The following is a 24188-nucleotide window of genomic DNA, read 5'->3' as shown; positions in this document are numbered from 1 at the left end:
AACCCCATATGGGCTCAGATTCCAAGTATTGTGTTGCGTAATATCACATTTGTTCCAGTAAATCTGCAGCAAGCAATTTGATTGATAAATGTTAAAGGAATAGTAACAACCTCACGTCGTGCACGTCACTAAATAAGAATAATAGTGAGTGAATTAGCTTTGGCTGAGGCTATCTTACTAGCTGTTTAACTAGCAAGAGATGGCAGTTACTGCTACTAAGTTGGAAAAGTGAGTGGAAATAGACGCCAGATCCCACAACACTCGTCGTTTATTACACAAGCATTATCGAGCCCTGGTTGCACGGACAGTATTTTATCTTTCTAGGCATTTTAAAGGGCATATTTTAACGATTTCAGCTGTTAACAATGTTTACAAACCGATTGTTTTCGGACACTGGTTTGATGTCAGAAAGAAATAGAGGATGTCTTGTAGCCGCGAAGATAAATATAAGACAGTGTCGGAGGAACCTCCAGTGGAGATATTTCCTTTTTCCACTTTAAAATTGTTATTTCTCACTGTCACCCTTCTGTCTTATAACATGGTCGAGAACGATCCTCACACGTTAAAATTATCGCTATAATTTTATCTTAACTATATTTTTTACTTCTAAAAGTTTGACCTAACGTTCAAGATTGTGAAAAAGTCTGAGGATGCAAAGTAAAATTACAAGTTCATTACAAGTCGAAGAACTAAACCACATAATTAACATCATTAAAGATCTAGTGTTTACGGTTTAACGGCGTCAAGTGGCGTCGACGCAGATTACAACCCCTTCGCCTCACCCCTCCTGTTCCAAGCGTGTAGGCCATGAAAGTGTACGAGCAGCTTCGAGCCCATCCTGAATGAGGTTGTTTGTCTCAACTGACCTTCAGCTCCTAATAGGATCGGCTGATACAGGCGGATTGTTAACCTGAGCCTAATTCCTCCTCATAAGGAGCTCTCGTCCCGACTTTCTCTGCTATCAACCTAATGAATGAATCCAAGTGTGAACCAACATGCTGCGACGCAGCCCAGACATGAGAGAGTAAATTGGCTCTCTGGAAAAGGCTGTTATGCAAACACAAGGGGGTGACGGGAGGGAGGGAGGGTCATGATTAAGAGATGTCAAAAGTGTATGGACGTTGAGATGGGATGCAGCCAACCCAGACTGCCTCACAAAGCCAGTGAACGGCTTCCATCCACCGGTTTTTATGCACATTTTTAATTTTTGCATTAAATAAATGAGTGGAAATGCTAAAAAATCCCCAACAAATTAGATAAAAGTAGTTTTTTTTACGCTTGGCTGAGGTGGAAAAGTTGGTTTATTGGGGAAAGCATAATGCGACAAAGTGCAGTGGAAAAAGATTTAACGAGTAGAGAATCATGACGTACATGAATACGTGACTTAATTAAAGAGACAAAAACAGATCAGAGAGACTTCCTCACGTTAATACATGAAGCAAACACACATTTTCCTTGGTGGTTTTCTTGAGGTTTGACCGGCGCTTCTGCTTCTGCGATAGTTTAACGGCACCCGAACGGAAGATGAACACAACCAGCTGCTTATCCAGACAAACCAACTTCTAACATTCGTAGCAACATTTCTCAAAGTTAGAGCGGAAAACAAATTATGAAGATGGAAGGCTGTTAGCTGACCTGTTTTGAGGGATATATGAGTTACAAAACCTCAATTTAATTAATTAATCTTGTATGCTGATTATTAAACATCGTCACAAACCTCAAATACAGCCAAAAAACAGAGACTCGTAGGCCTAAATGCTACATGTTTGGATTATCTAAAGGGTGTAACACAAACAATAATAATACATCAATAGTTAATAAAATAACTAATAAGAAATTCATCTTCACTTTAATACAAAAACGTGATTTAAATGTATGTGTTACTAAGATGTTTTAGCATTAAAATATATGTTTCAGTTCCACTAAAAAGGACTAACGGTTGGGGATAATTAGTTTCGTCTAAACTAGCCTTAAATAGCCAGAGTTCAGTTGCTGCTGTTGTTTGTCTCTTTTGTACCTTTTCCCAAAAATGATGTATTTACTGGTATATTTTTTATTTCTATGGTGAGTTAAGATGTCAAATGTTTGCATCCTGATCAGTTTTTAATAAATTATAGTTATTGTATTTTATATTGCAGTATAATGACGTTGTTGAGGCCACTGGTTCCCAACCTTTTTTCCGTAAGGGTCACTTTTCTCTATCATTGATTAAACTGACTAATAATGTTTATTTAATATTAGATTCAAAACTGAACAATCACCTCAAACATTGAACTCAGTAACTGCAGGAAGTTTATGTAAAACAAGAGATTTGGATGACTTCTGAGCAGATTGTTTCCTGTTTAGGGAACTTTTTATACGATTATCTGTCTCTATTATGTATGTTTCTATTTCTTAACAATCATACAGACGTAATAGGCTTTTTTTGGGACAAATTCAGTGTTTTCCCGTCCCCGACGCATTGTTCCATTAAACAATTAACATTAACTTTTCTCCACAGAAGTAAACCAAGGTTACTGTGCACATTTCAAACCTCAAGTCATTTCAAGATTTCCTCTGTTTCTGTTTTCTAGTAAGAAATGCAAATTATTTAACTGCTTAGTCCATAAAAGAATGAAATAAAAAAAGAGAGTAGGTGAAGCAGACAAGCAGTCGTATCAGGTAAGAATGTAAACAGAAAACAGTCTTAAAACCACATGAAAAGGGATTTTTCCACCCTTTTTTTAAGCCCGTAGATGCTTTAATGCTTCTTCTCCTTCAGCTTGTCTTTAATTTTCTGAGGCTCGTCGTACTGTATCAACCGCAGGATGTCCTTGTTGTCCATCACACCCTGAATGAATTCCCCCTCTGAGATTTTATCTGGGGAAGGATGGAAGAAAAACAAGTAGCATCAACACATACACAAAGTTTTTTAAAGCTTTTTTTAAAAATCTGGTTAATGAATGGCGAGTTTTACCGTTCTCCTTCTTCCCGAAGAACTGCCAGATTTTTTCGGCCCTCTTCTCCGGCGTGTTTTCATCCTCGGGGAGGTTCTTCTGGTCTTCGGCGGGAATCATGTTGAATATAGACTGCGCGAGAAGTCATTTTTAAAACATGTTAACGGTGCTTTATTCAGCATTTATCAAGAAAAATATATTGAAATTCAACCAATTCTGCAACTTTTTCCCACAAATTTGACCAATAATTGTAGTTTCCATGTGATTAATAGTGATTTTATTCTCACTGGAACAGGTTGTCTTTGATTTTTAACAAATTATACCAGAAAAACACAATAATTTTTGCTATTTTCTCTTTCTTCCACAACTTAATAGCCAAAAAAAAGGCCTAAAAAAAACATCAAAATATTTCAGAAAAGCGGCTAGAAAACCTGGAGGGGCTGAATATTACCAAACATTTAGTGGTTGCAGCTTCTCAAACAGGACGACTTGCTGCTTTTCTGTGCTTTGTATAAACTGTAACTAGAACATTTTGGTGTTTAAGGACTAAAAGACATCACAGCAGACTCCATTATCCGTTATTATTCTGCTTGTAAGGATTTAAAACCGAGTATACAATGAAACTCATTAGTTACTTCCTACAATCCCATTCAGCTTTTCTTTTGTTGCCTTTACATCATTTATTTGAGGACATAAAAGCTTAAATAAATTATGGCTACTTAAGGTGAAAACACATTAATTAAACCAATATAATCTTGTTTTGAACACTTGTTCCTGTTAAAGTGGTGAAAAGGCTTTTTGGAAAGAGGCTGAATGGAAGTCAAACAATATTAATGACTTCAGGGATGTTAAATAAAACATCTACAACCCGCTTTATTAAGAAGGCGTGTAAGTACCCTAACAATCTCTAGGATTTCGTTATTGCTGATGGTCCCGTTCCCGTCCACGTCATACAGGGCGAAGGCCCATTCCAGCTTCTGCAGAGTCTTTCCCCCGGACGTGAGGTGCAGAGCGACAATGTACTCCTTAAAGTCCAAAGTGCCGTCGGCGTTGGTGTCGAAACTCCTGAACACGTGCCTGGCATACTCCGTGGGGTCCGCGTTTGGGAAGAAGCTGGCGTAGATGCCTTCAAACTGCTCCTTGCTGATCTTCCCACTGGGACACTCCTTCAGGAAGGACTGGTACCAGGTGCAGAGCTCGGCCTCGGAGTACTTGGTGTTGGATTTCAGGTCCTCCAGGAGCCCCTTGGACAGAGCGCTGCTCTTCGTGTTCCCCATCCTGCAAACTGACTGTCGCAAACACAAAAAGGAGTGAAACTTCTCCTTCTGTCCTCTTTGTTTTTTTGATTTTTTCAAGGTTTAAAACCTCCACAAGCGCTCGTTTCCACTCGCTCTGCCTCGCGTTCGCCCCGGCGGCCCCTCAAGGTGCCAAGCGGGATTATGGTTATCACTACCTAAATCCAGACAGCTGCCTTGGGAGATTAAGGGGATAACCACGTCACAGCACTATGACACCTCTTAGAAAGACACGGTTAAATAGTGGAGGTGTAAGCAGAGGATTAAACACAGGTAACGCTGTAAAGGTCAACATCTGGGGAACCTTTTTACGCCTTTTATGCAGCGTTGTCGGTTAAAGAACGATCCCATCTGCCACCACAGGGATTAATAACTCTCTGTGATGTTACATCAGACTTTGCTGTAAATCCTGACGACACGTCTTAATAAAAGAAACTAACACAACTTAATCCTGAATTAAATGCAGTATTTTAATTATTGGTTATTTAATCCCAGTTTGTTCCACTGATTCTTTTTCTTTAAGTTGATTTTATATTAAAATCAAAAACTGTAAGTAATAAATTAATTGTTTTTACGTCAGTAGTTTTAACAGGTAATGTAATAATTTGCTTTAGTGGAAGAAAACTAAGTAATTTGTATAAAAAAGAAGCATTAAAGTCACTTTATTTAGATAAAAAGGTTTGCAGAAATGCTGCACAGTGTAATATACTTAACTTAATTATATTATTTATAAATTAGTCAAATCAAATGTTTATTTCATACTTAATTTATTGGAGGTAATACATTTAAACGGTTTAAGTGTAAAACTGTTCAGATTTTCGATTTATTTTGGTTAAATGTTAATAAAAAATCAAACGTCTTGAGTTACTACTGAGTTTTAAATAATGCTTCTGTCTCTATGAGCAGATCATGTTGTCAGATTTACTATTTTGGTGGAATTAAAAATGTCATATGTTAATTAACATTTCCTAATAGAAGATGAGTTGTATATAAAGTTAATTTCTAGGAGGCAGGGCGGTATGTCGCTGCTGAACAACAGTTTTTTAATATTTAACTATCTCCAAGGATTAGATTTGTTTTCTAAAATACTTTAAATTATCACTTTTAATGTCACTTTTATAATCTTTTACTGTTGGTTATGTTAATAAACTCTTCCTCAGTGTGTGGATCCAGCAGTGGGATCCAGACGAGGCCGGCTGGATGAATGGACGCTGTGTTGGGGGGGGTTGCAGTGAAGCCCTGCGTGGGGTGGGCTGCTCCTCCACAATGGGATCAGATTATCTGTCTCTAGTGTAATAAATCTCAGGACAGATTACAAGACCATCTGCTGCAGTGTCGCCAAAAACTGCAGCAAGTGGAGGCAATTAAAGACGATGAGAGTATCTGACAGACTGAGATAGAAACTGATGGGAACCCTCCACTGATGGATTAATGAGTGTTGTATTGATTCTTTGTCAGCCGATACAACAATTAATAATTACCTGCTTCTTAAAAATAACTTAATTATATATCATTTCTATATAATTTCTCTATGTATTTTAAATAAATGACAAGAAAAGGCTGAGATCTTCATATATTCATGTATTTTTTTTCTAGTTATATCACAATATGTAATAAAATAAATGATCGTTATTACGGATCAATAATCTATCGGCTGTAACTGAATCATCACGATAATTCTTATTAATACAAATTTCCCATTAATGGCCAATAATGTATCTGCCCTGATAATTATTGGTGCATCACTAGCGTAATGCGTCGTTAAATGCATTAATGTAGGTTTACTGATAAATTGTGAGACAGATATTGTGATTGGCTTGCAAGAAGATACATTTTTCTCTTCTTTTTTTTAATAATATGTTAAAAACATGGAGAGAAATATAGAAATATTGCACTTTTAAAGCTTTAATTACTTTGCAAATTCATCTTATTGATAAATTATGATGTATTTTTATAGATTAAGACACCCAGCACTCTAAAACCAGCTCCGAGCTCCGGGTTGTCTTCCATAGAGTCGACCATGTTGAACCGCCATGTTTCCTACCGCCTCTGTATCAGCGGCTGATATCAGTTACGACGTATTACGACTGACAGACACACATTCACGTATTAAGGATAAAAGTGAGAGGACGACAGAATTCGCAGCGTGCTGTCAGACGTGTGTGAGACAGATAATGAGACCGGCATCGACATTAATCTGTAATAATCTATGAGTTCCTCTCATGCCTCAGGGACCAAGAGGCCTCCGCTTAAAGTCGGACACAAAGTTTATAATCCCGCAGCAGACAGAAGACGCTAAAGCAGGAGGGCTTTAATACAATACAGTATATGTTTATTTTAATTTTTAGAGTAGTTTAGTAGTAGTATAGTAGATAGGCAGCAACAAAACTGTATTTTAACCACCTAAAAAAGTCCATCAGTCCCACCAGAACAATTAACACAAATTCAATGAATTGCCACACGTCACCAAACTGCTGTTTTATTCTCACTGGAACAAGCTGCCTTGATTTTATACACTTTTTCTAGCAATTTCAATGTAGAAAAATGCTTAAAAACGGTGCAATTTTAAAAACGCCGCCGTGAAATCAGACATTTTAGGCCCCAAAATCCCCCAAAAACCATAGAAATCAGTTTTAGTGTATACTATATATATATATATATATCACTGTTGGTGCCTACAAGGGCCCCCTGTTCATTTAATCAACTGACTTAGTGACATATTTTATAGCTAGTTAATATTGTCACTTGGAGTGAGCTGAACCATCTGCAGCTCAACGTGACAAAGACGAAGGAGCTCATAGTGGATCTGAGGAGGGCAAAAACACCAGTGACCCCTGTTTCCATCCAGGGGGTCCCTGTGGACACTGTAGAGGAATATAAGTACCTGGTGGTGTACTTTAATAATAAGTTGGACTGGAGCAGAAACACGAGGCAGTCTACAAAAAGGGCCAAAGCCGACTCTATTTCCTCAGGAGGCTGAGGTCCTTTAACATCTGCCGGACGATGCTGAGGATGTTTTATGAGTCTGTTGTGGCCAGTGCGATCTGAAACAATGATCTGAAACTGAACAATGAACCCAAACAGTGAACTCAGTAACTGCAGGAAGTCTGTGTAAAACGATTGATTTTTGAGCAGATTATTTCTTGTTTAGGGAACTTTTTATACAATTCTTTGTCTGTATTATGTATTTTTAATCACTTTTTAACAATCACACAAACTTAAAAGTAAATGCATTTTCTTGTCTCTAACTAATTGTTCTATTAGACAATTTACATTCACTTTTATCCACAGAAGTGAACGAACTGCTGAGATATAGACATTTTGTCTATCAGTTTTCTTGCAAGCCTTAAAATTAAGAAGGCCTCGCAACCCCCCATGAAGCTTTTGGCGACCCATCAGTGGGCGTCCCAACGAATCCAGATTCTGTTACTTTGTTGACTATTTCTCTCCTAAAATCCTTTCACAAACTTATCTTACTGTTTATCTGTAAAACCAGAACATGTGTGACCAGGTGATTGTTTCCTGCTACAAAATATAACTAAATATTTATTATTGTATAAGCATCTCTGTGTTTTGTGTGTTGAATAAAAAGAACCTTTTCACAGCCCCCGTTTCTCCGGCTTTATCCACAGCTTAATACACCGACTACGATAAGTACCTCAACCTATCCCTTTAAAGCTGGACAATAGTCTGACTTTATTTTCCTCTAAAGCCACTGAACATAATCTGGGACGTTCATAATCTGCATTCTACCTTTTTTTTGCAGCAGGAACTGTTACATAATCATCTTAAACATTTAGGTTTTGTGATAAAATGCACAGAAAGTCGAGTATCTTTCGTCTCTGCAAACATTCAAATCTCACATCTGTCAGTCTCTCATATTACTGATATTTGTGCCCTCCTGCTGGCAGGTATTTATTATGTAAAGAGGGATGAGTGGGGGGAATATTCGCTGTACAACAGGCTTACTACTTCATCAAGTGTAACGTCCTGTCTTTTCATTTTTTATTACATGGAAGCTAATGTTCAGATTAATCTCTTTGTGTTCAGGGGAATTACTCAGTGAGACGCTGGCTTCCTCTCAAAGTGCTGCTGTCAGGTTCAAAGAGGAACTTACTCCACAGTGAATCAACGTTTATGGAAGATAAAACTCTAAGGCTGCGCTGTATGTTCACAAATATCACGACTTAATGTACATTTATGAATTATTCTGCAAACACAGCCTCTACAAACAAGTACAAAATATTTTGAAATATTGTCAGATTTTCTTGTCAGACTAGAATTCTTAAAACTAGTATAAACATCTGCCCACTGAAAGACTGTAATGGGCCTTAAAACTAGAAAAAATCCCAAGAAGGTAAGGAAGTTGTGCTGATTACAATTGGAAAACTGAATGTTTAGTATTTATTCATCAATGTAAGATTAATAATTAGCAAAAAAGAGTAAAAACTAAGTGATTTTGTCCTAAATTAGAGCACCAGAAGAGTTCTTAGACTGTAGAAACTGATCACATTGAACATTTTAAGTAACACAAACTTAGTTTTGCAAATTAAAAAAGATTCTTGATAAAGCAGTTTTTACTAGTTTTAAGTGACACCAACTTTAGTTTTTTAAGTTACAGAAATATTCATGATTAAGTCATTTTTACTTAAAGAATACAAAAATGAACTCAGTGTCACTTAAAAATAACTAAAACTACTTGATCAAGAGTGTTTTCTAATTTACAAAACTGAGTTTGTGTTACTTCAAATCTTCAACGTGAGCAGTTTCAACGATATTTTTGAGCTTTAAACTTTGATGTTTTTGTTTGTGTGACTCGTCTTAAAGTTTTATTCGCTGTATTCTGGATTTGTCTCAGACGACAGGACGAGGTTGTTATGATTTAGGGAATATTAAAGTTTTATTTTCCGGTTTTGAAAGGGGTCTCTTGACCTCTGACCTCAAGAGTCAATGGGCACCAACGTGTGTCCCTGTACAGAGACACCCACTTGAGATTCATCCTGCAACCCATTAAAGGAGCAGTGTGAAGGATTTAGTGGCAACTAGCATTTGAATACAGCTCAGCCTTCGCAGTGTGTGGGAGAAGCTACGGTGGCCGTAAGCCTATTTAGAGCCAGTGTTTGGTTATGTGCTACTGTAGGAACATGGCGGTCTAACATGGCGGCTTCCGGAGAAGAGGACCCCGCTCTATCTGTAGAAAAGAACAGCTCAATCTAAAGCAACAAAAACACAATAATTCTTATTTTTAGCTTTTAAAATGACACCAATTTGCATTTTCATGTAAAATTACAGGCAGGAAAAGACAAACGTATGAAATGAATCCAGCATCTGTTCTCTCCTTCACGTACGTCTGTAATTTGTCTTCATTTGTGCGGCGCTTCCCACATCGACAGCCTATCAGACAGGAGGAGATTTACCCTGCACACACACACACACACACACACACACACACACACACACACTCACTCACATTACAGATCAGACTGTACACATTATATCATGTAAAGCAGGCAGTTGATCTTATGGCTGCGGCTGCTGTGACTTGGGAGCTACGCTAACAAGAAGTAGAACCTTGTCCTGGATTATAATCTAAGCTCATGGTAATCTTTTTTTTTCTTTTTTATGTATTAATATGCTCAAAGGAAGTCTGGAATATAATTTGCCATTTGTAATGGATAATATAGCAGGAAAAGATTTGTAGGAGGGGAGGAGCGACGGGGGTTTGGACGAGCAGCAGCAGCAGAGAGAGGACGAGTTGTTCTGGTTCCTGTTGTTTCTGTGGAAGTGGAGAGAATGAATCCCTTAATAAAGGCGACAGCACATCATTCGGGGCCGGCGGAGGGATGCACAGAAATCTCACCCAAGGAGCCTCAACAAGATTATGAAGATTTGATATATCTGCTGGGAGGCGAAACGCGGTGGCTGCATATCGAAAGCCGGGATTAGTTTTCATTTGGTCTCCTCTGGCCTGGCCCCGAACCATGAGGCTAGAGCGCGGGCGGCGGGCTTCTCTGGCAATCACCCTCAACATTGTGGCGTTTGTGTTCGCCTTGTCGGCGGTGACCACCAGCTACTGGTGCGAGGGGACCAGGAAGGTGGCCAAGCCCTTCTGCACGGGACCGCCGATGAAGGCGAAGCAGTGGTTCTGCATCCGCTTCAACAGCTCCAACATCAACGACAGCCGGCTGGTGCAGTACATCTTCGAGACCGGGGAGGAGAAGTTTCTGCTCAAGAAGTTCCACACGGGGATCTTCTTCTCCTGCGAGGAGGCCGTCGACATGAACGGTAAGGCCGACCACGAACGTCAGCTACACTGCAAAACAAATCTGTACGTTTACAGGGTTTTTTACTGGTTATTTTACAGATTTTTTAAAACAGTACAACGGTTTTATCACTGAAAACAGCAATAATTACTGTAATCGTACAGTCACATTTTGTATTAAATCTGAATCTGCTAAGTAACTTTTAACTAAAGTTGTCCAATAAATGTAGAGGAGTAAAAAGTACAACAGTTATATTGTCTAATAGAACAATAACCAAGTTTCAGAGAGAAGAAAACACTGAATTTATCAGAAAAGAAGCCTATTAAGTCCTTATAATCACAATACGGGGGTCAATTTATTGTCATATATTGCAATTTTCTTAAAAATCAAATTTATAGTATAAATAAAATGCATAAAATCTGAGAACAAATGTATTTGTGCAACAGTGAGATCTGTATTGTATTTATAACAGAAACATCCTGAACTCACTATCTATAATATTAAAATAATAAATTAAAAACTGATACAATACTATAAATACTGAAGTGTATCAATACTTCCTCCCCTGTTCTATAACAACTGTTGTTTAAAGCTGCTGTAGCTCATTTTTGTAAAAATATTTTTGTCAAATTTGCTGAAACTTTCACTTTATCCTGACAGCAGAACATGAGACAGATAATCTGTGAAAAAATCTGTTTCCTCAGGCTCCTCGTAGAGCCCCAAATGGGATTTGGGAGAATCCACCGGGCCCGAATGAAAACAACCAATCAGAGCCGAGAAAGAGAGTTGACGGTTTAGTCTCATTCACAGGTCGTCAAATACAAACTGGGAACGAGACTCAACAATTAACTCTATTCAAGCCTCCAACCTGAAGTGTCTTTATATCTTTCTCGGCTCTGATTGGTTGTTTTTGTTCGGGCCCGGTGGATTCTTCCAAATGTCATTTGGAGCACTAGAACGAGCCAGAGGAACCTGATTTTTTCACAGATTATCTGTCTCATCTTCTGCTGTTAGGATTTTGTGAAAGTTTCAACAAATACAACAAAAACTTTTTTTATAGAAGTTACCTACTGCAGCTTTAAATCCCCATAAAACTTGGTTTTGTCTTAAGTTTGTCTTGAAAACATTAAAAATACATTATTAGCTATCATTTATTTAGGATTTTAAAGCTCAAAAGGTTGATTTAACCACATTTAATTGACTCTACAATGGATATATAAGCCAAAATATGGCCAAAACAGTTTGATTCAAATCCTGATTGGGCGAAAATTGGTGAGAAAAATCTGAAATATTATTCAGTTATTATATGATATCTCTTGGCTCAGAGAAAATAAATAAATAAATGTTTGTGTTTGTGTATTAATAAGATTTTTAACATCGCTAACAGAGCAACAGAACCAGATTAACAACCATTTCTCTGCTGTTGCACGCGAGCCGTCCCGTTTGGTTTCATAAGCTCTGAGTAAAATAAATTTGTATCAGGAATTGCATGCAAGAAATTGTTTAATCTGACTTCCGCCAATATGACCAGTACATGAAAGCTAGTTTATTTATTTATGTAACCTTTATTTAACGGGGAAGTCCCTCGAGAAAAAGACAGCACAATTTAAATAGAAATAAAAACACAAGAAGCGGACTAAAGGCAGCTAAAATTAAGCAGTTATACAGAGTTTGATGCAATAATCAATTCATATTCATATATAATCAATTCATATCTCCAGCTGGGGCAGACGGCTGTGCATGTTTGTCCAAACTGACTTTAAATTATTGGAATAATGCAGCATAAATTCAGTTTTAAGCTTGTTTTGCCCTGAATAGAAAGGTTGGTTTGGTACGGTAGTATAATTATTATTAGTAGTATTACGGCCACTGTAAAAAAAACAACTAAATATTCAAGAATTAAGTTGAAATATTTCAAGAAAAGTCTGATAAATTGATTGGTTTTATTATAATTTACATCTGTACGTCCGTTTACATTTTGCACATATTGCTGATAAAAATAATAATCCCATTATTCTGTTTCTGTTGCATTAACCAACCATTAACTTCCATTAATTATTAATGTATACAAATCACTTCTGTATCTACCTTCTGTAAATATGTAAATAATAAAGTGTGTTATGCTTTATTTTACAGGTCCATAATTCTTAAATCATTAATATAATTTTCCAGAGGTTTTTTATAAAAAAAAAAACTCATTTTGTATTATGTTAAAAATTAGTCGTCAGTGCAGGTAAACTGAATATCCAAACATTTGCCTACAAACAAGCATAAAATTCGACAAATATAGAACATAAAGTTGCCAATAAATAAGTGAATTAATGAATATTTACTTGGGTTTAAAACTTTGAAACTCAAAACTTTTAAGGAAACTCGTCTTCTTTATTATTAGTATGAAAAGGTTTCTTCAAGGGACATTATTAGGGATTTACAGACCCGTAAAAGTACAATAACTCAATTATAAGGTGTGTTTTTTTCTTCTGATCACAGGGTTTGACTGTCGAGACTTCTCAGAGATTGCACCAGAACATGAAAGAGGTTTGTAAAATGAAGTTTGACATTTTAAATGCCCACTAAAAGTTGTTGTTTTTGTCACCGACAGACTCAGATTATTATTCTTAGTGTCTGACAACATTATGGAAAGGATCCCTACAAAGACCTTTAGTTTAACCACAAACAGCCGTAATATCACTATCACTCTCCAAAAAAACTGTAATTTTAGCTCCACATGATCATAAATTCATTCAAAGTGGACAGAAACAAAGTAAAACTCACCAAAACCGTCTCTGTTAGTCTTTCCAACAATCACCAACTCTGGTTTTGTGGAAATAAATCCTTAATTCACCGACGTAGATGATAATAAAAACAGTTTCAGTCGCTCTACTCAGTTGGAAACGGAGGGATTTATAGGCAGTAACGTGTGGCCAGACCAGCTTTATGAATAAACCACAGACAGGCTGGGAAAGCTACACAGGCAGAGGAGTCATTACTTCTAGGGATGTCCGATAATATCGGCCCTCCGATATTATCAGCCGATATTCACTAAAAAATGTAATATCGGGAATTATTGGTATCGGGTTTTTATAACCGATGTTTGTTCTGTAGGCTTCAGCATTTCCGAGCCTGCATGAACGCAGCATGGGACGTTTACCGACGCGCGCTAGACGACGTATAACAACAACAACAACTACACGCTAGACTGGTTGGTTGCTAACCGTGGCTAACAAGCAAACAATTTAAAGCTGAATGATTTTAATATTAACACAAAATAAGTGCAATGCACCTTAAATATTTGACCCTGCTCTGAGCTGTTCCTTAACCAAACTAACAAACTAACTCTTTAAAGTATTGATACACTGAAAGTTGAAGTTGTTCTCTTATTTTGCACAGACAGTGTTTACATTTGGAAAGCCATGTTGCATTTATGTATGCATCCAGTGGGGCATCACAATAAAATTAGGCATAACGTGTTAATTCCACTATAGGAGATATGTTATGTTGTTACAGTTTTAGTGTAAAAATGCTGCATATATCTGTATCGGGTGATATCGGTATCGGAAATTGAGAGTTGGACAATATTGGAATATCGGATATCGGCAGAAAAGCCAATATTGAGCATCCCTAATTACTTCACTATACCTTTGTATAGAAAATTGTTGTTTGTAGGATCATTACATTATACGATAAAGTCACTGAGGATAATAAAATCACTTTGTTAGTCACTTAGTTGTTACTTAAAAAAAAATTCAAGTTCAAGAATGAATTTTAAGTGATACGCAGTTCATCTTCCACATCGTCACTTCGGTGTCAAGTTAACGTTAGCGAGTGAGTCGGCAGATTTGTTGTCGTTGTAAAGTTGAGGTCTTCACACCCCCATCAAACCTCCATACGCTGCGTAATGTTCGCATTCTGTGTGCAAAACAGTTAAAAAGTAAAACATTTACTATTGTGTGAATTAATTAATCATCAAAAAAAACAAAAAACGTAGACGACTACATCGACAACCAGATGAAGTTATAGAGGATATAATGCTGCAGCCTTCAGGGAGCAGGTAAACTTAAGCTGTCCCGCAGCATACACAGCGAGGATGTTTGATAAAGTGATTGGTCATTTGTAATATCATCCTAACGGACTTTACTCTGGCTATTTCTCTTTTTAACTCCAGTTCCACCATTTTCTTTCCCCTGGAGACAAAAAAATATGATATTTATTTTAACCAACTAGTTTTTCTGGTGTTATTAAGCGAGATTCGTAACGTGTAACCAACCAGTCGACTAAACTACACTTAAAAAATAACGTTTGGGCGAATTTTGTAATTTTGAATAAAAAGATTAAGCTCTTCTACATTGCTAATGGAAATATCTACACGTACGAATACCACAATCTGGTGTGTCTCGTATGTTACGAACAACTAGCATCAACCACCGCTGTCCTGATTTTATAATAAATCTGTCTAGTCTAAAGCAGAGGACACTGTTGTACCCACAGACTGAGACAGAGTGGGGTTATTCATCAGGGACGGGATATTTACTACGAGGACAACTGAACTCACTCCTTGTTTTCTAGGGGTCTTGTGGTTGTGTATCGTGGCTGAGAGTCTGTACCTCACCCTGCTCTTCACGGGCGGCGCTCTGATGACCCTGGAGCAGTGTCCCTGCTTCAGCATCATGAACAAACTGAAGCTCAGTGCCTTCGCCGCCATGTGCACGGCCCTGTCAGGTAACGCTGCAAACAACAACAACAAGGTCTGAATGTTGTCTTTCTGTCTGTCACTGAGGCATCAAACAGACTAGCAGAGTGTGGGCGGTTGTATCTGCCTGTTTTGAGCGGCGGTGGCGGATGCAGACGTCCTCCTGCTGTGTGATAAAGCTGCTACACACAGAAATCCCAGTACAGTTATACAAACATCTCATCTGGAGGCAGAAATAATCTCACTGGTTGATGTTAACGTCAGTGTGCAAGACTGAATGAATCACAGTGTGCTGAGAACGCAGAGTTATCTCTCTGTTAGCTTACTGAACGTATGAATGTAAAGTGGTTGTATTATTCTTTAAGTTCAGGGAAGCTGCTGCTCAATAATGGAGGTGTTCTTCCTTCATTTTATTTTAAAAATACCTTTAAAAAATACTTTTGTATTACGTATTAGCTGTTAAACAATGTAATCAGTAACCTAATCAGAGTATGACAATTAAAATAACCTCAATATCAAATATACCAGTAAAAACAAGAGACAATAAAAGTATAGATATAAGTGTATTTTATAAGACAATAGAACGATGTTACGATAGAAAAGAAAATAGAAACAGAAACAACTTTTAGCATAAAAAATGTGTCAACTGCTCGATTTATTTTTAAAGAAAAACTGAAGTATTTAAAAATTGTATTTGTGCTAAATAATCCCCATTTTTACTAAATGTTACTGAACTCCTCAAACCTGCTCGTACACATTTGTTTTAGAGCAAGTTAATAACTTTATGTTCTACAAATTACTTCAATATAAAGCAGTTTTGTAAATAATCTTATTCTGAATTATTTTAATTACGGGTGCGTATTTTGTTTTAAACTCGACTATTGGAAGGATAAAATGTATGTCACCTAAAAGCGATGCAAGGTGGAAATAACTTTAAATAAATAAAAATAAATAAATGTTACTTGATTGACGTGTTAATGTAGTAAATTTGGCCCAAAAAAAAACGCATCTAATATGACCGTTTGTAAACAAGTTCTGTCCTGTATCGTCAATAAAGTTACTGTTAACACAAACCCAAGAAAACCAAACTTTTGATAACTTAAAATCTTAATTCATCTACTTATGGGCCCACAGGAGTAATTATAATCAATTTCAATCAATAAGAAATACATTAATGAACACGTATTAATGTATTTCTTATTATAATTGATTATAATTCCTCCTGTGGATAGATTATGAATGCAGCAATTAGTTTATTAATCATCAATCAGTTGTCAACTATTCAATTCATTCATTTTACAATACATTTTGATATTTGATTCATAATTTTGAGTCATTTTTTGGACAAATTCTGATTTCAGCTTCTTAAATGTGAATATTTTGGGGCCTTTAAAACAACATTTTAAACAATTTACTGACATTTTACACCAAACAACTAATCAAGTAATCAATTAAAATGACCAGCAACCTTTATCAGAGAGTAATGAAAGCAGCAGGGCAGCGGGTCAGGCCGGCTGAAGGACGTGAGGTTGACAGCGAGCGCTCAGAGCAGCTAACTGCACCGCGTCCGCTCGCTTCCTCGGAGGATTTGCTGGTTTGTGGACTAATCGGATTGGAGCCGGGGGGCAGCGGTTTTGGGCTGTGCCAAGACCTGCCCAGAGGAGCTCCCCCCCCCCCACCACCACCACCACTGACTCCCATCCCCCCCGTTGTTATGAGTTAATCCCAAGAAAAGCAGCCGTGGAGGGGCAGACTGATGGATGAGGGAGGATCCGGCAGGGAGATAACGGAGAGGCCAGTTCACCAAAAAGGAGTTTATATTCTGTATGAATATGACACATTACAGTATTTGACCCTCCTCCACTTTTATTTGCAGGAAACCTACAACCAGATCACGTATTACAGATAAACAGTTCCATAAAATACGTTTCTGAAAAGATTTGAGGCATCACGGTATTGATCCATATCTGATCAGCACTGCGTAGTTTGACAGTTTGATCGGAGATTGGTGCATTTTCATCTGTTTTTCATGTTTTTCTTGTGTTTTTAGTGTATTTTACGTGTTGTTTGCCTATTTTTAATGTTTTTTTCGATTTGTTGAGTGCATTTTTCATGTTCTTTATTTTATTTTTTGTGTATTTTCCATGTGTTTTTAGTGTATTTTTTGTTTTATTGAGCTGGACGGACTCACTGAGAATGAGCTGTCAATCACAAGGTAGCCCCGCCCTAAAGCATACCCTGCTTTATGGTCTGTTTTACTATAAATGGGACCATCAGTTACTAAATGAACATCATGCTGTATGGAAGAAGACTGAAACTAGAGACTGAGACCAGAAACTCATCAGGAAACTGTTTACTGAGCTCATAAATCAACTGAGAAGTCGACTAATTTCTCCATGAGACTCAATACTATCAGTGTGTTATTGCAGCCAGTGGAGCTGCCCACTGCTGGCTATTACATATAATGCAGGTTTAATACACTTCACAGACCTGGACCTTATTAAATCAACAATTAAATTCAATTATAAGTGTTATGGTGTCTTTCAGCTCATTGTTTTGGCAGGTTATAATAATATAATTAGCATACTTCCTAACAGTAAGTCTATTTTATTACAGCCCATTTTCCTGAAGGAGCTTTTCAATTTGTACAGAATACGACAAACTTCCCAAAATGCATTGTATTTGTATTTTTCTGTGCAACGTGTGAATGAAAGAAAACAGAATCCTCTTCAGTCCACATACAGATGAATAAATAAACATTGTACATTATTATATTCAGATTACTGCACACGGATTTGCTCTTGTTCTCAGGCCTTTGTGGGATGGTGGCCCACATGATGTTTACCACCATATTCCAGCTGGCTGTCGCTATGGGGCCAGAAGACTGGAGGCCCAAGACCTGGGACTACAGCTGGTCTTATGTGTAAGCACTCTTTATGATCTACCAAAAATATGTGTCATCCAAGCTGTCGAACTGAAATCAGCATTAATATTAAGCCTTGGTGTCTGTTTTGACTTGTGTAGTAGAAGTATTGTCAACAACTGCCCCTAAAATATAGTTTGTATATCACTTAACCAGCTGGGCACTAATGTTGTTAGCAGTTTCTGTTTGCTGTTAGTATATACGGTCAATGGTCCCTCCATGTTGTGGTTAACTAACCAGCTTCCACTTTACGAATGAAATACAAACGTATCAGTATGATTGGTCCTTTTAAATGTCTTCGATCATTGAAGTCCACATGAAATGGGAATCAGAGAGCTATTTGATTTGGCATATTTATGTATTTCCGGTAAAAACAGGCAGTTAGGGAGGGACTTGACGCGGTAGCCGATAGCATCGTGTGTTATGTTGAAACCAGGAGCCGATACAACACCCGACGAACTGTTAGCGACAGTTAGCTCCTTTTAGCAACAAGTCCATCTGGAAACTTGGTATTGTTGTCGTCCAACTGTCACTGGGAGGCAGCTACATTAGCAGTTAGCGGAGTTGAGGCAGAAAACCAGACAATATAATCTCCATAAAATATGATCCAGTTTCACCCAAATCGCTGATAAAGTTGCGTGTTTGTACAGTAATCAGTGAGCTAATGAATTCAGACAGTTCGTAAAGACACGAGTCACATTTTGTTTTACAGGGAGACAAAATGATCAGATTTCTGTATAGAAATATTACAAATACAAACACGTTGAGACTCACCAAATAAACTATTTTCAAGCCTCTAACCCAGAGCGTCTTTATATCATTCTCTGCTCTGATTGGTTGTTTTCATTCGGGTCCGGTGGATTCTTGTAAATACCATTAGGGGCACTAGAACGAGCCGGAAGAACCAGATTTTTTCACAGATTATCTGCCTCGTAAACTTCTGTCAGGACAGTTAAAATGTCAGTATATATGACCAAAAGTTATTTTTATACATAATTATCTGGTGCAGCTTTAAATATCAGTATCAGATATTGTCTAATACTGTTTTCACACCTCTTCCTCAGCTTAGCGTGGGGCTCATTCGGCACCTGCATGGGCTCTGCAGTGACGGCGCTCAACAGGTACACAAAGACCATCATCGAGTTCAAATACAAGCGGCGGAACATCGAGAAGAGCCTGATGATCAAGCAGAAGATGATAGAGCTCGACCTCCCGGAGCAGATGTGGGACATGTACCTGACCGCTGTGCCGGCTGACGCCGAGGCGCAGCTGGAGCTGCCGGTCAACGGCCACAAACCGTCCACGGGGACGACGTATGTGGTCGAAATGGACAATGGACCCGAACAGCAAGGAGAGGCTTATTGCTGAAAATGGAGTCTCCGTCCCCGTGGCCCACTGGACCAGTTTTCAGGGCGGATTTCTTGGACCTAGATTGACGCTTGTTCTTGGATTTAAATTTCTAATACAGGAGGATGTTTGTTTTGTTCCTCGCCACACATCACGTGTGTGTGTGTGTGTGTGTGTGTGTGTGTGTGTGTGTGGTGTCTGGGAAGCCCAGATTCCTTTTTTCCGGAAATAAATGTAACATGTTCGGCTTTGACACAACATGCATTTCATCAGATGTTTCCTAGCAATATTATTTGCAATTTCAGCGTCTTCACACTAATCTGAGGCAGCGGGATGTGCCGGCTACTCCTGCAGCACAGATCCTTCATGGCTTCAGATGAATTGGCCTTTTTTTAACTCCAAATTTCACACTCGGGGGATGAGGCTTGGTGACCTGCTCAGAAGGACGGACAGTGGTTGGGACTGGGACAGAAAATGATCTCAACATTACTGTTCTGTACCATAATGGGTGGACTGGATGGATGGGAACAGGCACAGGGGCCCAAAGGGTCAAGGGACTGTTACCATTTGTTTTTGGAAAGTGAAACGACTACAAATAGACACAAAACAACCACAGAGACAGATCATATCACATAAAAGACACTCAAAATGACCACAAAGAGACACAAATGAACACAGAGACACAAAATGACCACAAAGAGACAAACAAAAAAATGACCACTAAAAGACACAAAATGACCACAAAAGGACATTAAATGACCACAAAGAGACATTACAAAGACAACAACTGTAGGGGTTGTTGGGGGCCCTTTGACTAATGATATCTTACATGTGACACTGAGTATTGATTCAGGAGCAGTTGTGACTGTACTCAGTTATTGTTAATAATGTTGTTATTGATCACCACTTGGCAGGAAAAATTACAGTATTACGTCTGAAAATATGTCTGAGAAACTGAGTTAAACTGCTTTTGAGTTCATTTTCATCCTTGTTTTATTTAAAGTTTGTATTTAAATCAGAAATGTGGTTTGTAGTTGAACCGGTCTTTGATTAATGTGGCACTGACGTTTTCTGTTGGGTTTTAATTGGTGTAATGGATCTGAACATTTTCTAATTTGAGACATAAATCAAACATTGACAGCAGACCAAATGTTCACTATGGAGTAAGACTGACATCTCCTGGAGTAAAAGTGTATCCGACACCGGGTGTTTTTGTCCTTCTGCAGCACAGAGATTAACTTCTGTATCAGCTGATCATGAAAGTATAAGTTCTCAACTGCGGGAAACAACTCAAATTAAACTAAAAACCTGATTAATGCCGAGCTCAACAGTCACATCTCCCGACACCGGTCGACCACGGGGGCTGTTTGTGTCGCCATGGAGGCAGAAATAATCTTAGGTGAATCCAATATACACAGCGCTCGCCGAACACGTGCTGATTTCATCTTCGACCCTGAGCTGGAAGAACGACAGGTTTACATCAAATGGGGGTTTTTTTGCCTTCATTTATGAGTAACTCACTGAGGATCAACTGCAGTCAAATGTGGTTTATTAAACTTACATTTACAATTCTTAATTTAACTCATTATATTTATATTTTTTAAATTAACCTCCTGCAGTACTCTAAAGTAGAGGAGCGTACCCCCATTTTAAAAACACTGAACGACACAACCAGTCCTTAATCCTGTTGTTATATATTTATATTAGTAAGTATCTGGCGGTTTAGTTGCAAATTGCAGCTCCTTATCTTCACCCTCCCCTTCCAGATGTGAGGGAGGACACTAATAAAAACATACCTGTGAATATTATGTTACATTTCTGCCAATAGATCCTCCAAAATGTTAAAAACTGGACCTTTAAAGCTGCTACAAGGAACTTTACGTGTTGATTCTGGCGCCCCCTGTGGACAAAACCAGTAGTGTTTCCATAAGTAAATTGTCTAATAGAAAAAAAGAAAACACTGAATTTGTCAAAAAAGAAGCAGATTAAGTCAGAATGATTGTTTAAAATGATTAAAAATACATAATACAGACAAAGAATTGTATAAAAAGTTCCCTAAACAGGAAATAATCTGCTCAAAATTCATCCAAATCTCGTTTTACACAAACTTCTTGCAGTGACTGAGTTCACTGTTTGAGTTCATTGTTCAGTTTTTAAAATAAAATATCCATAAAATATGTCACTGAGTCACTTTACTGAATTAAAAAAAAGGGTTCCCTTGTAGGAAAAAGGTTAAGCTCTATTTATGTTTTAGGATTATTATTAATTAAAGTTTGAGTAAAAACTTCAATCATAAAGAGAAATTTCTATAAATAATTGAGTCCTAAAAGCCTTTTTTACTTCAACACAGTGAGATTATTTGACCTACTTTTCATTTACATCAACTTCAGCTCAAACCTGGAGTCTGTAGACGGCTGAGAGGAGGTGGTCGAAGTATTTCAACACTCTGGGAAGTGAAGAAAATATGTTTTAATTATCAATTACCACATATTTATCACAGTGTGCAAACATCATCAATATCCAAACATTATGGCATGATAATGAATATTTGAATGTCTTGTTCCAACATTGACTAATTAATAAATATTACTACTTTATACAGACACACAATTAAAAAAAAATTACAATATGATATTTAAAAAAAGAGCAATTACAGGTTGACAAAATAAAATCAATATCATGTATTGACTTCATCCTCACATCTTGAATTCCTTCAGGAGATTTTGAGTAACTTTACTCACATTTAGTGGATATTAAAATAATATTATACTGTTTACATTGGTTTGATATGGAAGCCCATTTGTGCCAATGTGATAGAAAAAGGTTCCAGTATCTCGAAATAAGTGATTTAGCATCTCAAAATAATAAGAAACTGTCTTATTTGTGCCAAATTTCGTCAAATATTGAGAAGATTTTACATAATTTGAGTCACTAAGTCAATATTTGGAGACAGTTTCTGATTGTAATGATTCTGTCACATTGGCAGAAACAGGTTTCCATAGATTGATGAAGCATTTCTATAATCAGATATTTTAAACAATAATTATTGATATCCACAGTCAGGCACATGAGGTTGGAGTTGATCTGAGGTAATATGGCCGTCTGTCGTCTGCAGTCAACTGATGACGAGTTCTTTATAACGCTGTAGCGGGTTGTCCTCGATGTATTTCTTTATATACCAACAGGAGACGTGAGCCTTGAGGTTTTCTTCAACCACGAAGTCCATAGCAGCCTGTAAACATACATTAAATACTTAATTAAAACGTGTAATATACGACTTTCTTAATGGTTGAAATACCTGAAACGTGGAGCTCTGACCTGCGACAGCACTGCAGCCACACCTTGACCCCTGAAGGTCTCCGGCACAAAGGTGGACATCAGATCCACCTCCTTCTCCCCGGTGAATCTGTAGCGCAGCACCGCGCACTCATCGTGGGACCCTGTGGGCAGAGGACAGGTGGTTTACAGATGTGCAGCCAGCTGGAAGATTTAACAGCTGCTCACAGACAACTAAGGGCCCAAAAAACGAGCAAATAAAACACATAAAATGAACTTTATTTTGAAATTATTCCGAATCAGAATCACTTTTATTGGCCGGGAATGTGCACATGTTCGAGGAATTTGACGGTTTTATGTTGCTCTCAATGTGCAAAAACACAGAATAAACATAAATATAAACTCAACAACAACATATACTATTATCATAAACATAAACAATAACATTTGTAGACAATAAGATGTAATGGTGCAGAAGGATGCTGGAATAAATATGGTTGTGCATGAGTTAGGTGGATATGACAGTATATGAACAACATGAATCAAATATTAATTTTATTAATTTGTGTTTTATAATGAAAGGGAAATTCTCACGTATTTTGCTTCACATTGTGATGAAGTTAAATCCTGTATAAGGACACAAAAAGCCTTCTGCAAGCCCTGGATTAACTATTAGATAGAGATCATGAAAACCAAACTCCCTCCAAAAACACCTTTATTTAAGCGGCCGCCACTTGCCTGCGACGACTGTGCTACTGTGGCCATCTAACCAGAAATGTCCTGAAATGTGTAGTTTTTACTGATAATATACATGCCGAACTGTTAGATGGATATAAACAAAACGTATTAAATACATGTCATTCATATAATCTGTGTAAAGTTTATCTTTCAGCAATAGCACATTAAATTCGCAGATTTTATAACGGAGTTTCGTTGTGTGTTTGCTCCTTCCGAACGACAACGACAAACAATATATGAGCAGAATCAACAAAGCAGTCACATATTATAACGGTGAATCAGTAGAAAAGAAGATATTTGGTTAATATGTTTAGTTTTAGTAGGCCGCTAATAGACACCGGGCTCTCTTAAAGGATCTCCCCGGGCACCGGAGCGTCATCCCCGGCTACCTCCGCTTACCAGCCGCGCTGCCCGGAGCGACGGTGAACAGCTGCTTCTGTCGGTCGTGTTTCACCGTTAAAGTGCAGCCGGAGCTCAGTGAGCTGAAGGCGGTCGGACCAGAGTTTAATCTGAGGGTCAACGCAGAGAGTCTGGACACTAATTTAAAGGCCATTTATAGAAGAAGAAGACCCCAAACTCTGAGCTGCATGCAGTTGTTATTGTACAGACTGACCACGAGGGGGCGCCACATGCATATAAGACAATAATTAACTTTATTATGACCTTTCTGTGACCTTCACAGGTAAAAACAAACAGTTTAAATTATATATAACTGTGTTT

The 24188-nt window shown here is 37.8% G+C and overlaps 3 protein-coding genes across 6 annotated transcripts; 1 reads left to right on the top strand and 2 right to left on the bottom strand.

Moving 5' to 3' along the window:
• Positions 1-1283: 1283 nt before the first annotated feature.
• On the bottom strand, positions 1284-15607 carry rcvrna (recoverin a). Of its 3 annotated transcripts, XM_051387416.1 has the most exons (5): positions 15099-15607; positions 9580-9649; positions 3833-4225; positions 2957-3068; positions 1284-2859 (listed from the first exon to the last, which is right to left on the bottom strand). In XM_051387416.1, the coding sequence occupies exons 3-5, from the start codon at positions 4211-4213 to the stop codon at positions 2741-2743; spliced, it is 612 nt and encodes a 203-aa protein (XP_051243376.1). In that variant the 5' UTR covers positions 4214-4225; positions 9580-9649; positions 15099-15607; the 3' UTR covers positions 1284-2740. The 3 variants fall into 3 exon arrangements, with proteins under 3 accessions (XP_051243376.1, XP_051243377.1, XP_051243375.1); XM_051387417.1 differs by lacking the exon at positions 15099-15607 and having other exon boundaries at positions 9580-10938; XM_051387415.1 differs by lacking the exons at positions 9580-9649; positions 15099-15607 and having other exon boundaries at positions 3833-4756.
• Positions 10213-19642, top strand: LOC127356023 (germ cell-specific gene 1-like protein). Its single transcript, XM_051387414.1, has 5 exons — positions 10213-10516; positions 12985-13032; positions 15061-15213; positions 17996-18107; positions 19172-19642. The coding sequence occupies exons 1-5, from the start codon at positions 10213-10215 to the stop codon at positions 19473-19475; spliced, it is 921 nt and encodes a 306-aa protein (XP_051243374.1). The 3' UTR covers positions 19476-19642.
• A 528-nt stretch (positions 19643-20170) lies between these two features.
• LOC127356025 (protein NATD1-like) lies at positions 20171-24095 on the bottom strand. 2 transcript variants are annotated; one of them, XM_051387419.1, is made up of 4 exons: positions 23868-24095; positions 22753-22894; positions 21823-21900; positions 20171-21354 (listed from the first exon to the last, which is right to left on the bottom strand). In XM_051387419.1, exons 1-3 carry the CDS (start codon positions 24019-24021, stop codon positions 21846-21848), a joined length of 351 nt encoding a protein of 116 aa, XP_051243379.1. In that variant the 5' UTR covers positions 24022-24095; the 3' UTR covers positions 20171-21354; positions 21823-21845. The 2 variants fall into 2 exon arrangements, with proteins under 2 accessions (XP_051243379.1, XP_051243378.1); XM_051387418.1 differs by lacking the exons at positions 20171-21354; positions 21823-21900 and adding an exon at positions 21909-22686 and having other exon boundaries at positions 22773-22894; positions 23868-24093.
• Between the last annotated feature and the right edge of the window lie 93 nt (positions 24096-24188).

Source organism: Dicentrarchus labrax, unplaced genomic scaffold (assembly GCF_905237075.1).
Source record: "Dicentrarchus labrax unplaced genomic scaffold, dlabrax2021, whole genome shotgun sequence".
Taxonomy (NCBI): domain Eukaryota; kingdom Metazoa; phylum Chordata; class Actinopteri; family Moronidae; genus Dicentrarchus; species Dicentrarchus labrax.
This window is presented reverse-complemented; position numbering and strand designations above follow the sequence as displayed.